Source organism: Musa acuminata, chromosome BXJ3-7, assembly GCF_036884655.1.
Source record: "Musa acuminata AAA Group cultivar baxijiao chromosome BXJ3-7, Cavendish_Baxijiao_AAA, whole genome shotgun sequence".
Taxonomy (NCBI): Eukaryota; Viridiplantae; Streptophyta; class Magnoliopsida; order Zingiberales; family Musaceae; genus Musa; species Musa acuminata.
Window position 1 is genome coordinate 34,099,680 of NC_088355.1, and position 15,536 is coordinate 34,115,215.

At 36.9% G+C, this 15,536-nt stretch overlaps 2 protein-coding genes across 6 annotated transcripts; one reads left to right on the forward strand and one right to left on the reverse strand.

Moving 5' to 3' along the window:
* Positions 1-6,668: 6,668 nt before the first annotated feature.
* Positions 6,669-11,768, reverse strand: LOC103992121 (pentatricopeptide repeat-containing protein At4g32450, mitochondrial). Of its 5 annotated transcripts, none has more exons than XM_065160289.1 (2): positions 9,066-11,768; positions 6,669-7,408 (listed from the first exon to the last, which is right to left on the reverse strand). In XM_065160289.1, the coding sequence occupies exon 1, from the start codon at positions 11,676-11,678 to the stop codon at positions 9,075-9,077; it is 2,604 nt and encodes an 867-aa protein (XP_065016361.1). In that variant the 5' UTR covers positions 11,679-11,768; the 3' UTR covers positions 6,669-7,408; positions 9,066-9,074. The 5 variants fall into 5 exon arrangements, with proteins under 5 accessions (XP_065016361.1, XP_065016362.1, XP_065016364.1 ...); XM_065160290.1 differs by having other exon boundaries at positions 6,669-7,447; XM_065160292.1 differs by having other exon boundaries at positions 6,669-7,487.
* Positions 11,769-13,341: 1,573 nt separating this feature from the next.
* LOC135642351 (tubulin alpha chain-like) lies at positions 13,342-15,170 on the forward strand. The gene is made up of 4 exons (XM_065158445.1): positions 13,342-13,528; positions 13,619-13,853; positions 13,940-14,310; positions 14,397-15,170. Exons 1-4 carry the CDS (start codon positions 13,436-13,438, stop codon positions 15,051-15,053), a joined length of 1,356 nt encoding a protein of 451 aa, XP_065014517.1. The 5' UTR covers positions 13,342-13,435; the 3' UTR covers positions 15,054-15,170.
* The last annotated feature ends 366 nt before the right edge of the window (positions 15,171-15,536 follow it).

A 15,536-nucleotide genomic window follows, 5' to 3' on the forward strand; every position in this document is an offset into this window, starting at 1 on the left:
TTAAATGCTTCAAAACCATTTTTTTATTTACAGAATTGATGTTTTCAATGCCAATTTATATAGTATTAGAAGGTTCCTATTTTTCTTCTCCGTTAATTTAAGGATCGATAAAAAAATGCGCGTGAGAATTACCTGAAACAAAAATATGGATAGGGAAATGAAAATTTTGTAGTATGAAAAGGCAGGGTAATTTGGTAATTTGAAGGCTTTGAGTGAGGATGGGGTGGGGATGTTGAGGGTTTGGTGGCTTCCTGACCCAACTACTACGATACGGTGGCGAGGGGGGGGGTTTGGTGTGGACATTTTGGAGCCGTCAAAGAAGAAACGCCGCGTGTGGCTGAGACGACCAAACACCGGACAAAATTAATTTTTTTATTTAAATAAAAATATATATAATGTTTTAAGATATAAAAATATATATTTAGTAAATAAAATAGAGAGAGAAAGAGAGAAAGAACACACGATGGTTGGTGGGGATGTCTGATTTGAAAAAAAAAATAAAAATAATTTTTCTCGAGAAAATATAATATAAAACATAAATAGAGATTGAGATATAGCCTAAAATTATCTTTTTATAATTTGATAAATAGATACCAATATAAAGAATTGTATAAATAAATCTATTAAATCAAATCGATCATCTAAATTATCATTATACACTCATTCTAATTGTAAAAGGATGAGATTAAGTTATTCTATTTTTATTCTCTTACTAATTTAAACATTAGAGAGATTGAACTATAGAAATAATATATAGTTCATTAAGTCAAGAAGAAAGGTTGGTGAATAGGTAATTGCAACTTAAAAGAGGGGACTCGTGTTACATGCTGAACTTGTCACCTAGTCAACCCACTCATTAAGAATCTACAAACATAGATCATGTTTATATTCTACATTAATCTTCACGTATTGTGTTTGATGTATAGTAACTATATTTTCTCCTATTAGACCAACATGACATGGGTTATTATTAACCTTACATCGGTTTGGAAGTTTGGATCCAACTCTATTCCTCCATGTTGACTTGATTACCTTGATGAAACAAAACAGATGTTAGGATTAGACATTCATCAGGTTGTGGCTTGTATATTTAGTTGAATCTAATTAAATAAAGAGCTCTTTGATACGATTTGCTACCACGAATCAAGAGTTGAATTTAAAGTCTTATTATTGTAGCAAGAGAAATTAAGGATGTTTTTGGAGGATAGTCAACTTGACTTGGAATCAAAATTAGAGGAGCCTTTTTAGAGACTAGTTTGACTAACTTACCTATATGAAGACTTTATGATACATGAACTGAGATTAAAATAGTCACCACAAGAATAATATCGATTTATATACCAACCCCTAAGGTAAGTTTATTTATCCTATTCATTTCTCGAATGGAAAATCTATTTAGTGATCATGATAAATTAACTATCTCATAAAGTGAAAATTTTCCGATAAAAAATATAATACAAAAACAAGGACAACTATTACATAGTATTATCATGGCATCCCATGAAATTATGCATGCTCCATGAAGCTTTGGCATCTATTTATCTAGTAAAAGGATAAACAATGCCGCCAGATAATTAATTTTTGTTGACTTTAGTTGGACCTCCAATGAAACCCATAATGATGTCTTATGGAATCCATTTTTAGGGACAAGGTTTCAAGTAGTATCAAGAATTCATCATTAATATTTCTTATATTTTTTTTATCAATATCATTATCAATAGCGATAATATCAAGAATATCATTAACTGATAAGTCGGCTCGATTAATCCACTACCAAACGTTTCGACTTATCTAAGTGTTTTTTCCTGACTAACACGAGAGACTTAGTGGGGTGAGACAATATAGCTTGTTCGGTCGGAAGTCATTTTATTGATGAGAACATGGTTCGAGATGGTTGGGTAGGTAGATTGGGATCTTCTTGGTTATAAGATTCTTCCCTAGGGGTTGGGTCATCCGGATTAAGATTCTTCCCTAGGGGTTGGGTCATCCGGATATCTTTAGGTGATCGACGATCCTTCGTGACAAGCTAATATTGGAGGTTATCTGACATGACCCCTTCGATGTTTAATTTAGCGAATTAGAGAAGACAGTAGTGTAAGTTGTATAACTGAGTTAGCGTGTAGAGAGCTCTTCTTCAATGTGAGCTGATGGGTTTCTTTTTATACCTGATCCCTCGATCTTTTTATTGGCTAGCCTACGATAAGATCAGGTTAACCACTTGATCATTCTAGTCTCTGATCCTAATAAGGTAGAATAATTATTTTCAGTCATTGATATGGGGTGGCACATCGCGATGTACCATAATGCTATTTTGAGGGTTAGTGACTTGGAGCCCTACTTAGGTGTTGGTTTCTATGACAAATGAATTCACATGGGGTAAAATCGTCCCTATAAAGTATATAATACAAATGATATGTGGATATTGATCATGGATATATTTTATAAGTATATTCTAGTGAATATTTGAACTCGGGACATTTCACTTTCATGCCATCTTAAAAATTATATCAATATTATTAAATTCAAAAGGTTAATTTATATTCTTAATAATATTTAGTCATGTGGCAATTGGTATGATAAGTGATGTGTATATTAAATATGTTGTAAGTACTCGTATAATCATAATTAAGAGTAGATTTTGATTATTCGACATGGAAGTCAATTCGGCGCCGATAGAATCCCTTTTTCAAACCGATCATAAACTCTAAAAAATATTCGAACCATGTAGAACCATATATCCCACTAATGCCTAAGTTAGTTGATAAGTCAGATTACATATATTCAATATCTTGAGATGTATCTATGAGTCTCCTATTATAGTGAATACTTGTGTTCAATATCTTGAGATATATCTATATGTGTTCAATATCTTGAGATGTATCTATATGTGTTCAACCACATGGAGCCCGGTGGTTGACCATGTGGATTCAGCTCATTGATCACATGGCCCTAATATGTTATTCATTGTGACTTCATCATGTAGGCCGCATGGAGCCAAGGTGGCCATGACCAACTAATTTTACTATACGATGAGTCTATGTAATGGTAAAGTGATAATGTATAATCGATTATGTGGTATTGTCATGTCAATCGAAGGGCTATAAGAAGTTTGCTAATCGATCATATCATTTTTATCGTAACAAAGATTAATTCATAGTGAATGAGATTAGATACATTTAGAGGGTGATGATTCTCAATTATTCATCAATGTTTATATAATTTATCGATCTGATTATTTTCATAATTGCTATTGGTTAAACCTTAATTAATATACAAGTGAGGATATAATCCATGTGTTTTCAAACTCAGATCTGACTAAAATGGTACCATAATAATAGTAATAATCGCTCGTAGTTTATCAACTATGTAGAGATATACTTATGCATCACATGAGAGCATCATGATGGTCAGTAACCTGATTTGATACGATATTAGGAATCTAAATAGGAAATTATAAAATTGATGAGCAAATTATTTAAATCGTATAACAAAGATCAGCTAGCATTATAATAATAGTCAACCACAAGTTATTTGTCCCTTGTCAAAGTAGCCAACCACAAAAGGAGGATGTCTCACGGTCAAGAAAAGACTGTCTACCAACCAAAGAGAATTGACTCCGTATCACATCTCACACCAACAAGTTTTGACTTCCACTGATACATTTCGGAGTCGAGAAATCAAAGATAGGCATCTATCTATCTGCCTTGCCACCGGCATACTCGTCAAACTCTTGAACATTACGTGTTTTTTTCTTTTTTTGTTGCATCAAAGAAAGAAGAAACCTACAAGAATTAGACACACACGTATGATCCAAACATGCATGACGCAAAGCTCATGCGTGATTACCTATATCTCATCTACCAGTGGAATTAATAGAGGTAGATAATGTAGTGTTTGAATTTGTACTTATTTTCCAATATTAATTACAATAGAGGTAGAAAAAAATGACATAGATTATTCCTCCATAAAGAACTCACATAATAACAACTAATTTTGTATTTTATTATATGGTGTCGTCGTGAGATCCATAAATATACGTTCTAATTAAATTATTCTTGCAGATATGTAGAGGAAGCATCATTATGTATGCAACAGATACATGTCATGTTTCATATGTCGTCGCCATTTATCATGTGACCCATACATGCGTCATTCATTTCGCTCATCGAGGCATCCAATTCAATTCATGTTTAACATACAAGAAGGATTACATATTGCGTGTGACTCTTTCTCAAGACTCACGTCTCTTTCGTCTTGGATCCTCACGATTTAGAAAACCGCGTGGAGCTTATATAATATTATATATATATGGATAATTTTTCTAAAAAATATTTTTTCCGAAAAACCACTATTTTATTGTTTTTTTCAAAATTGTCTCCTGATTCAAGTAATGTTCAAAATATCTCTTACCAATCCTAATGATATTTTTTAATTTTTATTTTCATTAGTTTTGGATCATTATAATGTTTTTATTGAGCCCATTTATGATATTTTCTAATAGCGTTAGAATATTTTTATTGAGGTAATAAAAATATTATAAAACTATGAAAAATATTATATGTGATATCATATTATGTCTATTTGGTTATCATTGTTATATTTTTAGATTTGTAGTTGATTTAATTAAGATTATGAGTTCATATGAGTCATTTATAGTATTTTTAAGTTTTAAAATAGTCTCATTGTGGTGAATAAAACACACAAGTCAATTTTTTATTTTTATTTGGGTAATGTTACTCCTAAATTATTATAAATACATATTTTAATATATTAAATAATTTCTAATATGGTTTGATTTCATTTGGTTCACATGTAATGTTTTCCAAAAATATTATAATATATTTTTTATTAATATATTATAAAATATTATAAAATTATTAAAAAATGCTATAAGTGATATCTTCATCTTTAGTTGTCCCCATATACCATTACGGTATCAAAATTTTAAACTTAAAAATTAATTTAATTAAGATTATAAATTCATATTCATCATTTATAATATTTTCAAGTTAGTTTTATAATGTTTTTATTGTGATGATCAAAATATTATAACTAATAAAAAATATCATTAGAATTGATGAAAAATATTTTAAATATTATTCAAATTAGAGGATACAATTTAGACCTTTTATAAAAAAAAAACTTTTTGAAGAAAATCTCTCTCTCTCTCTCTCTCTCTCTCTCATATATATATATATATATATATATATATATATATATATATATATATATATATATATATATATATATATATATATATATATATATATAAGAATTATACATGTGGTTCATATGAGCGATCGTTATATTGATCATATAGATATCCTATCCAACAAGGATATCTTTTATATTTATAGTCAACTATAATTATTATTTTGATCCCTATACTATTAAAAGTAGTATTGAAATTCGAGATTCTTATACTTACAAAAGTAAAATATTTAATTATAATTCTCTCATTTACTATTTTTAAATTATTAATTTCATATAAACTTCTTGACGGAGGCTTCTAACATAGCAGACCAATAACAACGTCAGTAGCACGCAAGGCCGATGGCATTCTAGATGAGTTCTGGGCATTGCCTCCGACCATCACCGAGTTCTGGGCATTGCGGTCTCATGGCATTTCTGGATTTGCCAGAATACCTGCAATCAAGATTGCTTGGATCGATTAAGATTGTTTGGATCAAAGAAAGGAAAAGCTTGTTATGTGGTCAAATCTTCCTCGTGTTGTGGAGAGATTGATCGAAAGACGTTCAATTGACATCTAAGAGTGTAATCATTTTCGTAGATTCTGTTCTGTGACTTGATTCCCTAATGAGCTTGTCTCGTTCTTCCTAAAGATTCAATGCATCTGAGATGCTGGAGAGGAGCAGGAACGGCAAAATCATATCATATTTGCAGGGGGTTCCATCGGCAGAAACCAGCGGGAGTCCTTCCTGTGCATGCTAGCTCTGTGCAGAACAAGTCCAGCATCTACGAGCACCACGGGAACCCCATCACCGAGCACAAAGGCTTGCCATCCATGGTCTTCCATTGCTTGTGGTCGTATCGGGATGCGTCTTCGCTTATCTTGTGAAAGTAGAGGATCATGGAATCCAATTAGCTAGTCTTCTTCCGGAACCATCTCTAACGAGCAAGCAGGATCGATAGAGGGACAAGCAGGTACGATGGGCGAGCACATGTGGTAGGCAATCGTCTCTAGTGGACGAGCACGATTGTCTCCGACGGAAGAGCAGGTGCGACAAATGAGGAGGGGTAGCAAGTAAACAGGTGTGGCAAGCGAACAAGATCAACAGAGGGACGACGGGCAAACAGGTTCGAAAGAGAGGAGGAAAAAAATCGATCACGGTCATGGGCAATGCTCAAATCTCCTCTAGAATGCTACTGGCCTCGTGCGCCACCAGTACCGTTGCTAGATTGCCGTCGCCGGAAGAAAGGAAAGCGATTTTTGTTAAAAGCCTCCACATTGCAAACGAGAAGTTTATATAAAATAAATAATTTAAAAAAATAAATTTTTTTTTATTTTTTTTATTCATATATGTTTTGCACATGACATGTACGATTTTTCCCACCAAATTAACAACATGAAAAAAATTTAAATTAAATATTTCACTTTCGAGATCCCAATATTATTTTTTTAAGTATAAGAATCAAAATATTAATCATAATTAATTGTGAGAGATAATCTATAATTATCCCTTCGAATATACTTAATATAAAAATGTATAGTATGTCACCACATCAACTTGTATACAAGATTACATGTGGCCCACGTTTTGAGCTTGGATCGATATACTAAAATTCAATGACCACAACCATTTTCTAACATGGGGGAAACCATGATGGAATACAAAGAGCTACTCAGTTCCGTATATACTGCAATGGAGCGATGATTACTTCCAAATTTATGCTTGGCCACTTTGCATCATCGACATACACCATAAACACCTATAAAACCAGAGCAATCTACTCCATCATAGTAAAGGGAATGATCATGAATTCCAAGTTCCGATTTTGTATAGCGGAAATCAGAATGATTAAAAATTGGGTGCCGGCTATTCCCACAGGAAGCATTGAAACCCAGGACTGCGCTCATGGCACTTCAAGCTCATTGAGTGTTTCAAGTCCACATATGACCTTTTAGTTCACAGCTCATCCACAAACACTCGTCCTCACAAGCATCAATCTTAAACCCCAAGAAAACCTTCTCAAATCCTAGCAAGCACTTCTCTGGGGATTGTGCACTGCAGGCAGAGTTGAGAAGAAGAGGCAGAGGACAACGACCTAAGGCTTGTTAAATGTGAGGTCCGACAAACTTGCACTTTGAGAGTAGCAGGATTTCCCCTCTTCAAGGGAGATGATACTTGTTGAGACGCTTTGACAAGTGGTGCTTAGACTGTACACACTGTTGCCCGCATTAAATCAGTATGTTAGACCGAGGTAGCTTCTTGACAGGGAAGAAAACTCTGATCAATATATATGCTCTGGTTCCAAATAAATGATCAAAATAATTAAATAACAAATCAAACATATATATAAAAGATGATACTTGAGGTTTTCCCTTTGTTCATGTGTCCACAGAGAGCGAATCAAAATTTTCATTGTATGAGAAAAATCATGTTACAAGAAATATAAACTGCTCAAGCTAACCATGATCTGATTCCAAAGTCTTTTAATACATATTCTCTACCACAAATCCTAAAAAATATTCTACCAGTCTCTCAAAATATATTGAAGAAAATATATTAGAAGTGATCCAAGCATTTTTTTATTCTCGCATGATATGTAAAAAGAAAAAATATATATATGTATGGACCCACAAAGCAACCAATTATTAATTTTATATAAAACTTTTTATTTTCAAAAAAAATATTTTAGATAGGAAATTATTTTTGAATTGGACAAACTTTTTAACCAAATTTATCAACGAAATACTTTATTATCAATTAAGAATTATATATATATATATATATATATATATATATATATATATATATCCCAACAATCTCCTTGTCCACTTTGTTCCGTGGCAAAGTCTATAATTCATTAATCTGATAGATTTTTGGTACCTACTATGGTCAACATCATATCCCAAAATACAGGAATAAAGCCTAAAAGGATTCAAGCTTAAAATAGGGTGTATAAGAATCTAATGTAGAGTCTAGAAAAGTTATATACACGATTATATATCTCTGAGTATTTTAGATCGTAATGCTATTGTATATTTTATACTATAAACTTCACTCCTAAAATTATTTTGAAGCTTATATCAATTTTATATTTCTAGTACTCATCTCTTCTATCCACTCCCCTCTCTTAGAAACCAAAAGAGTTGATCATAGGTTCCTATGATACTCTGGCTCTATGACCCTCTCTATGGCAATGATGTAGTAGCAGCAGTTGAGTCACTTCTCTCTCATTTTTCACCACCTTCTTCAAGACTATTGATGGAAGTCAGCTATTGCTAATATTTATCTTCTTCACTAGTTATGATACTTGGCCAAAAATTAATCAATTCTGATAAGCTTCTGGCATATGCCAACCAAATGAGACTCATTAAGCAAATTGGCAAGTCTAAGTTGAGATGGGTACAATTGGACAAACTTCCAAGTTCAAACATTCATTGGTGGCATGCTATTTTGTAACATCAATCTTCAAGTGCAATTTAAATAATATAAACAGCCAAAGTAGGATACTGAAAAACAGCTTGTGAAAATAATGTAAAGCAGGGTAAGAGAACTCATAATAAATGCTATGGTTGGTCCAAATAGTCATGTGAATATACCAAAAGAACATCTATGTTTATATGGCTAATCCACAGAGACATCACTAAAACAAATTAGACCAAACTAACCAGAAATATCTCATAAAAGATAAGACAACTAATCATGTACATGTGGGATCTTTATCAAAAGAAGAATCTATAGTTGTGATGTATTGAGAACTTCTTGTAAATGACACAAGGAACCAAAAAAATCTTCCCACATTTACCACTTGCTAGATTTGTCACATATTTAAAAGTAAAATATTATAAAATAGCTCAGTTTCTGACAGAAACATACATGTCCTGATCACCAATAATCTTTGCAAGAGCAGACTCCTTTCTCAAAATGATGAAATCTCTTAGCATCTCGTGCAATGATTAGACGGCCAACGAGTTTTGATATGATCTTCAGAGCATTATGGCAATCTCCACAAACACGAAGATTTTTCATGATCCTAATATTTGTCCGAGCTGGGGTAGTCATAAGGCCATAAGAAAGAGCCAGTCTCTCACTGTGAGCGAGCAAAGCTTCCTCCTTGGATTCTGGATCAACATCATGCAGAACAAATCGTGTATCTGGTACATATCCAGCCTCTTTCATTTGACGTTGCAAACACCTTAGCTGTGCGTAAATCTTGTCATTTTCAGGATGAGATGTGTCTCCTGCCCTGTATTCATGAACCCTGCTCCTAATTTCAAGAGTCTTTTTCTTTTCTTTCTCTTTTGCCAAGTCTGAATCTTTAACAAGCAGAAGACCCTTACGAGACTGTTCATTTAGCCTAGATGGATCTAAGCGCTCAACAATCTGCGCACATTGGTCCCCAAGCTCCAAATTTCCATTAAGTCTAGAAAGAGTCATTAATGTTTCCCAAACATCAACACTTGGCTCAACAGGCATCTGCTCAATGAATTCAAGAGCTTCATCCAAATATCCAGTTCTTCCAAGCATATCTACAATGCTAACATAATGTTCCATGCTAGGAACAATGCTGAAGTCCTTCTTCATTGATTCGAAGTGCAACAACCCCTCATCAACAGCTCCTAAAGAACCACAAGCAGAAAAAATGGAGACGAACAAACCTCCATCTGGCTTCAATCCCTTCTGTTTAAACTGAGTGAACAGATCGATTGCATCCTCTCCAAGCCCGTTATTTGCAAGACCCATTATCATAGTATCCCATGTTGTCAAATTCCTCTGGGGCATATTATCAAAAAGCTGGAAAGCATCGGTTGACGAACCACATCTGAAGTACATATCCAAAATCTTGTTATGAACTCCAACCTCAACATTGACAAATCTTCGTGAAATGCAATTATGTACTTGTCTTGCTTCTTCAAGAAACTTATCACTATCACATGCTTGCATCAACTTTAAGTACCTTGGGAGATCCACCATAACAACATTCTCCTCAAGCAAAGCCAGCACTTTCACAGCATCTGTTACTTTTTTCTCTCTGCAAAAATCATCCAGCTCTTCAATTGTACCCTTGTATGTACTAGAACTACCAGTTTCAGGAGATCCTTCAGAAGCTGATCCAATAGTAGATTGCAAACATTTTAATGATTGATCATATCCTGCAGCATTCAGAGAGAAAGAAGAACCTTGATGAAGCACTGGAGAATCCTCTCTTTGATTTCCAAATGGGTCATGCTGAATGTCGACTGGCCTTTCCTTATAAAAAACATTAGGTATCTGACGAATATCTGCTGCTCTACCTGAATAAATTCCTTCTTGGTTACTTGAAAAATCACCTTCTGGATTCTCTGTACTATAAGAATTGGGATGATGATGAATATTCCCTGGATTATATCCATAATGTGCATCAGGCTGCTGCTGAAATCCTCCGTCTGGTCTGTAATATAGCTCACCACCTCCAACTGTGTGATTAACAGCAGCAACATTTGGGTTTTGCCCAAAACCACCTTGATAATTCCCTCTGTACTGGTCATTAAAATTTTGATGAGGCTCTCTCTTCGTATTCCTATCATCCTCAATTGCATATGGTTTACCATTTCCCATCATATGGTGTCCTGTAGCAACATTTAAATTATTTCCAAAGGTCACTTGACAGTTCCCATCATACTGTCGATTAGGGTCCTGATAAAATTTCCCACTTCTACTCCAGTCATTCACATTTTGATATGATTCAGCATTTACTACAGGCTTGTAGTCACTAGCAATGTTTGGACTCTGGAAAAGATCCTCTTGATGGACCTTTCCATTATGACTATTAGGATTTTGGCAGAATTCCCCATTCCTAATCTGGCTATTCCAACTTCGACATGGTTTGCTGCTGCCGACTGTGTGGTGTCTACTGAAATCATTTGAATTATGATCAAAAGCTCCAGAATAGTTCCCCTGGGAGGGACTATTGGGGTTGTGAAACGATTCTCCATTGGTTCTCCATTCACTGCCACAAGCAACTGATCTATCACTACCATTTCCAGTCATCTGGTTGTCCCTGTAAGAACCGTATGGTTTTCCGCCACAAGTATCCCCAAGATTCGACCTTTGATGCTCGACCACCCCGGAGAAACCATTTCCATTCTGCACCTTCAACCACTCTGGATTTTGCAGCCGAACTCCTCCCGGCTCTCCTCCGTGGCACCAGTTGGAACTCTGATAGCGACCAGAGGGGGAAGACCGACCAAGATTGGAGCAAGGCTCACCGGTAGCCTCACGACCGTCATGAGAGTCAGGCGGGAAGTCGTTTCGTTGCGCGGCTGTGCTTAGCCACCGCCACTGCCAGATCAAAGGCGGCGCCTTTGTGACACGCGCGAGGTTCTCGTAAGAAGTCCCAAAAGGGAAGGAGGGGAAAAGAGGGGGAAAAGGGGGATGTGAGCGGGAACTGACCTTGAAGAGAACGGAGAGTGAACGGATGGTAAGAACGGACGCCTTCTTCTTGTACATCGATCTCGCTCGCGTTCTCTCAACCCACTCTCCCTCCGCCCTGCTCTCGAAAGCTTCCCGAGCCGAGAGAACGTCCGCAAGAACCCTAGTAGTCGGCGGAAATCCGATCCCACGGCTTCCTAAAATATACGACTTCAGTGTCGGGTTGAACCGATTCGGTCTGACTCGCTCGGGTTCCCTGTCAAGACTCGAGTGGCGTGAATGAATAAAATGTTTAGCACTAATTTGGATCACTAATTTGGATCAATGTTTAGCACTAGTTTAGACTCGATCTCTAAACTTATTATTATTAGCTTTCAGCTGATGTTTAGTAATCAATAGTATATTTTTGAAAATATCTGTTAGTGTATTATTATAAAAATGATAGGTCTTGAGTTCAGTATATAAATATATATTTTTTAAAAAAATATATTATGTTATTTAAGATGAATTTTTAAAAAGATTTCTAGTCTTATGAAATTTTGTATAGTATTTTAACTTTTAAAATTCTCACACAAGTATTTTTTATATAAAATATTATTTTTACTCCTATCTCCACTAGACTTATTATTGCCTTGGCCTCCTGGTAGTGTCTATGTCTTCTCAAATCCTCGTGGTCCTAGTGCTTTTATCATTCTCAAATCTCATCCTAATTTTTTTTTCTTCTATCTCGTCAAATTCACTCGTGATTATCTTACTTTTACCATAGAACAAAAGCGACGAAAGCACAAAAAAAAAAAAAAAAAGATAAAATTGTAGCCCACTTCTTCTCGTCGATTGAACTAATTTTACTACCTATAAGTTTAGTTCCATAAAAAGAATCAAACTAAATATGGATATTAAAAAAGCTTCTTTTTTTTTTCAAGATGCACCTTTTCATATTTATCAAATGATGCTTATTTATAATAATTTTGAAAATATCCTCGATAACTAAAATAAGTACATTATAGATGGATGCACAAGGTGAACTTAGTTGCCATTATGTTATGAATATGTCCGATCCTTTGTATAAGATTTATAAAATCATGTATAGTATTTTTGAATAGATTTATAGTTTTTGACACATCTACCAAAAAATATAACAAATGTACTAAAAACCCAGCTTAAACTAATTCAAATAAAAATAAAATTTAAATAAAATATTTTTTTATTAATTTATGAATAAAAATAAATAAAAAGATCTTTAAGTTAATTATAGTATTTTTAAATAGGTTATTTTAAAAACACTGTAATTGAGGGGTTCGACCATTCACTCTATGAACGGATGTATAAGATAATCAAGTATTGATTTAGTTATTTTATCAAAAAAATATTTCATGAATTATGATAAATAGGGACCATCCTTTAGAAAAATATAAAAAAAATACCTCTTGAGGTAAATTCAAAAAAAGAGTTTTTTTTACCAATAATAATAATAATCAAAATTAAGAATACTATGCTGAAAAATAAATTTAATATAGTTATTATTATTTTATTAATATTATGCTAGGTAAGTGACTTGCGTGGCCCAAATCTGTTACACACTCCGAATCCGAATCATATTGATGGCGTACTGTTGCAGTATATGATGAGCTCGCTATAAAAACAAACAATGGACACTAAATCCCAAACACAAATTTCAAATTTCAAACACTAAAACGGTCATGAATGAATTCCACCGCCCGTTTCCAACAGCCCCCTCCCTCTCTTCTGCTATATAAGCCCTGTTGCCCCTGTGAAAACCAGAAAGCCTTCCATTATAGTCTCTCGTTCCACATCTCACAAGGCAGCCATCAGACATGAGAGAGTGCATCTCCATCCACATCGGCCAGGCCGGTATCCAGGTCGGCAACGCCTGCTGGGAGCTCTACTGCCTGGAGCACGGCATTCAGGTCTCGCTGCTCTCCCTCTCCCCCATCGTCCCTTCTGCTTCTCCTTTTGTTGTTCCTCTGCAAATCATGATGTCGATTTCTCGGTTGCAGCCGGATGGCCAGATGCCGGGCGGCAAGACGGTTGGCGGAGGAGACGATGCCTTCAACACCTTCTTCAGCGAGACCGGGGCCGGGAAGCATGTCCCCCGCGCCGTGTTCGTCGACCTCGAACCCACCGTGATCGATGAGGTCCGCACTGGCTCCTACCGCCAGCTCTTCCACCCTGAGCAGCTCATCAGCGGAAAGGAGGACGCGGCCAACAACTTCGCCCGCGGCCACTACACCAGTAATTACCACCATCTTTCGTTGCCCACCGAATCATGAATCCATTCTTTCTTTGATGAGTTGGTGATGATGACTGCTGTGGTACAGTTGGGAAGGAGATCGTGGATCTGTGCTTGGACCGCATCCGGAAGCTGGCAGACAACTGTACCGGCCTCCAGGGCTTCTTGGTCTTCCATGCGGTTGGTGGCGGCACAGGGTCTGGACTGGGATCCCTGCTTCTCGAGCGGCTCTCGGTCGATTACGGCAAGAAGTCGAAGCTGGGATTCACCGTCTATCCTTCGCCTCAGGTTTCCACTTCTGTCGTCGAGCCCTACAACAGCGTCCTCTCAACTCACTCCCTCCTTGAGCACACTGATGTCGCAGTGCTCCTCGACAACGAGGCGATCTATGACATCTGCCGCCGCTCTCTTGACATCGAGCGCCCCACCTACACCAATCTCAATCGCCTCGTCTCTCAGGCAATTTAACAAACAACCCTCGCGCTGCCCGTTTCGAGTTTCATAACCCTGTGGTTGTTAATGATTTGAGTTGGCAATCGAAACAGGTGATCTCGTCTTTGACGGCTTCGCTGCGCTTCGACGGAGCGCTTAACGTGGACGTGACGGAGTTCCAGACGAACCTGGTGCCGTACCCGAGGATCCACTTCATGCTGTCGTCCTACGCGCCGGTAATATCGGCGGAGAAGGCCTACCACGAGCAGCTGTCGGTGGCGGAGATCACGAACAGCGCATTCGAGCCGTCGTCGATGATGGCCAAGTGCGACCCGCGGCACGGCAAGTACATGGCCTGTTGCCTCATGTACCGGGGTGACGTAGTCCCCAAGGACGTGAACGCGGCGGTGGCCACCATCAAGACGAAGCGCACCATCCAATTCGTGGACTGGTGCCCCACGGGGTTCAAGTGCGGCATCAACTACCAGCCGCCGACGGTGGTGCCGGGCGGGGACCTGGCCAAGGTGCAGCGAGCCGTGTGCATGATCTCCAACTCCACCAGCGTGGCGGATGTGTTCTCGAGAATCGACCACAAGTTCGACCTGATGTACGCCAAGAGAGCGTTCGTGCACTGGTACGTGGGGGAGGGGATGGAGGAGGGGGAGTTCTCGGAGGCAAGGGAGGACCTGGCGGCGCTGGAGAAGGACTACGAGGAGGTGGGGGCGGAGTCGGCAGAAGGTGAGGAATACGACGAGGCAGACGAGTATTAGGCAGTCGATCTCAAATGGAAGGCAGCTTCTTGCAACACCAATAGACGTATGGTCTGTGTGCTGCAGCCAGCCGGTGTTGTCTTTTTAGTTGTTGATATAAGACATGATGACGAATTAGTCTTGCCAATGTGTAATTTGTCATCACCCTTAATTCGTCATCATGTCTTCAATATAACTGCCACAGTAACATACGTCATCAACAACAACTAAAAGAGAACATCGTCTTGCCAATGTTTAATTTGCATTGTGAATATCTCATCACTAAATAATTCTACAATACATAATAATTTAAAACGCAAGGCACTATTGCGGATCCTATCACACTTTTAATTCGTCTTCAGTAGAATTGCCAAAACCACATACTTGCGACAACTGTAACAAATGGCATCAACAACAACTAAAAGGAACACCGTTTTGAGAGTGTAATTTGCATTGCGGATCATGAAATCATATTAATAATACTTAATAATTTAAAATACGAGG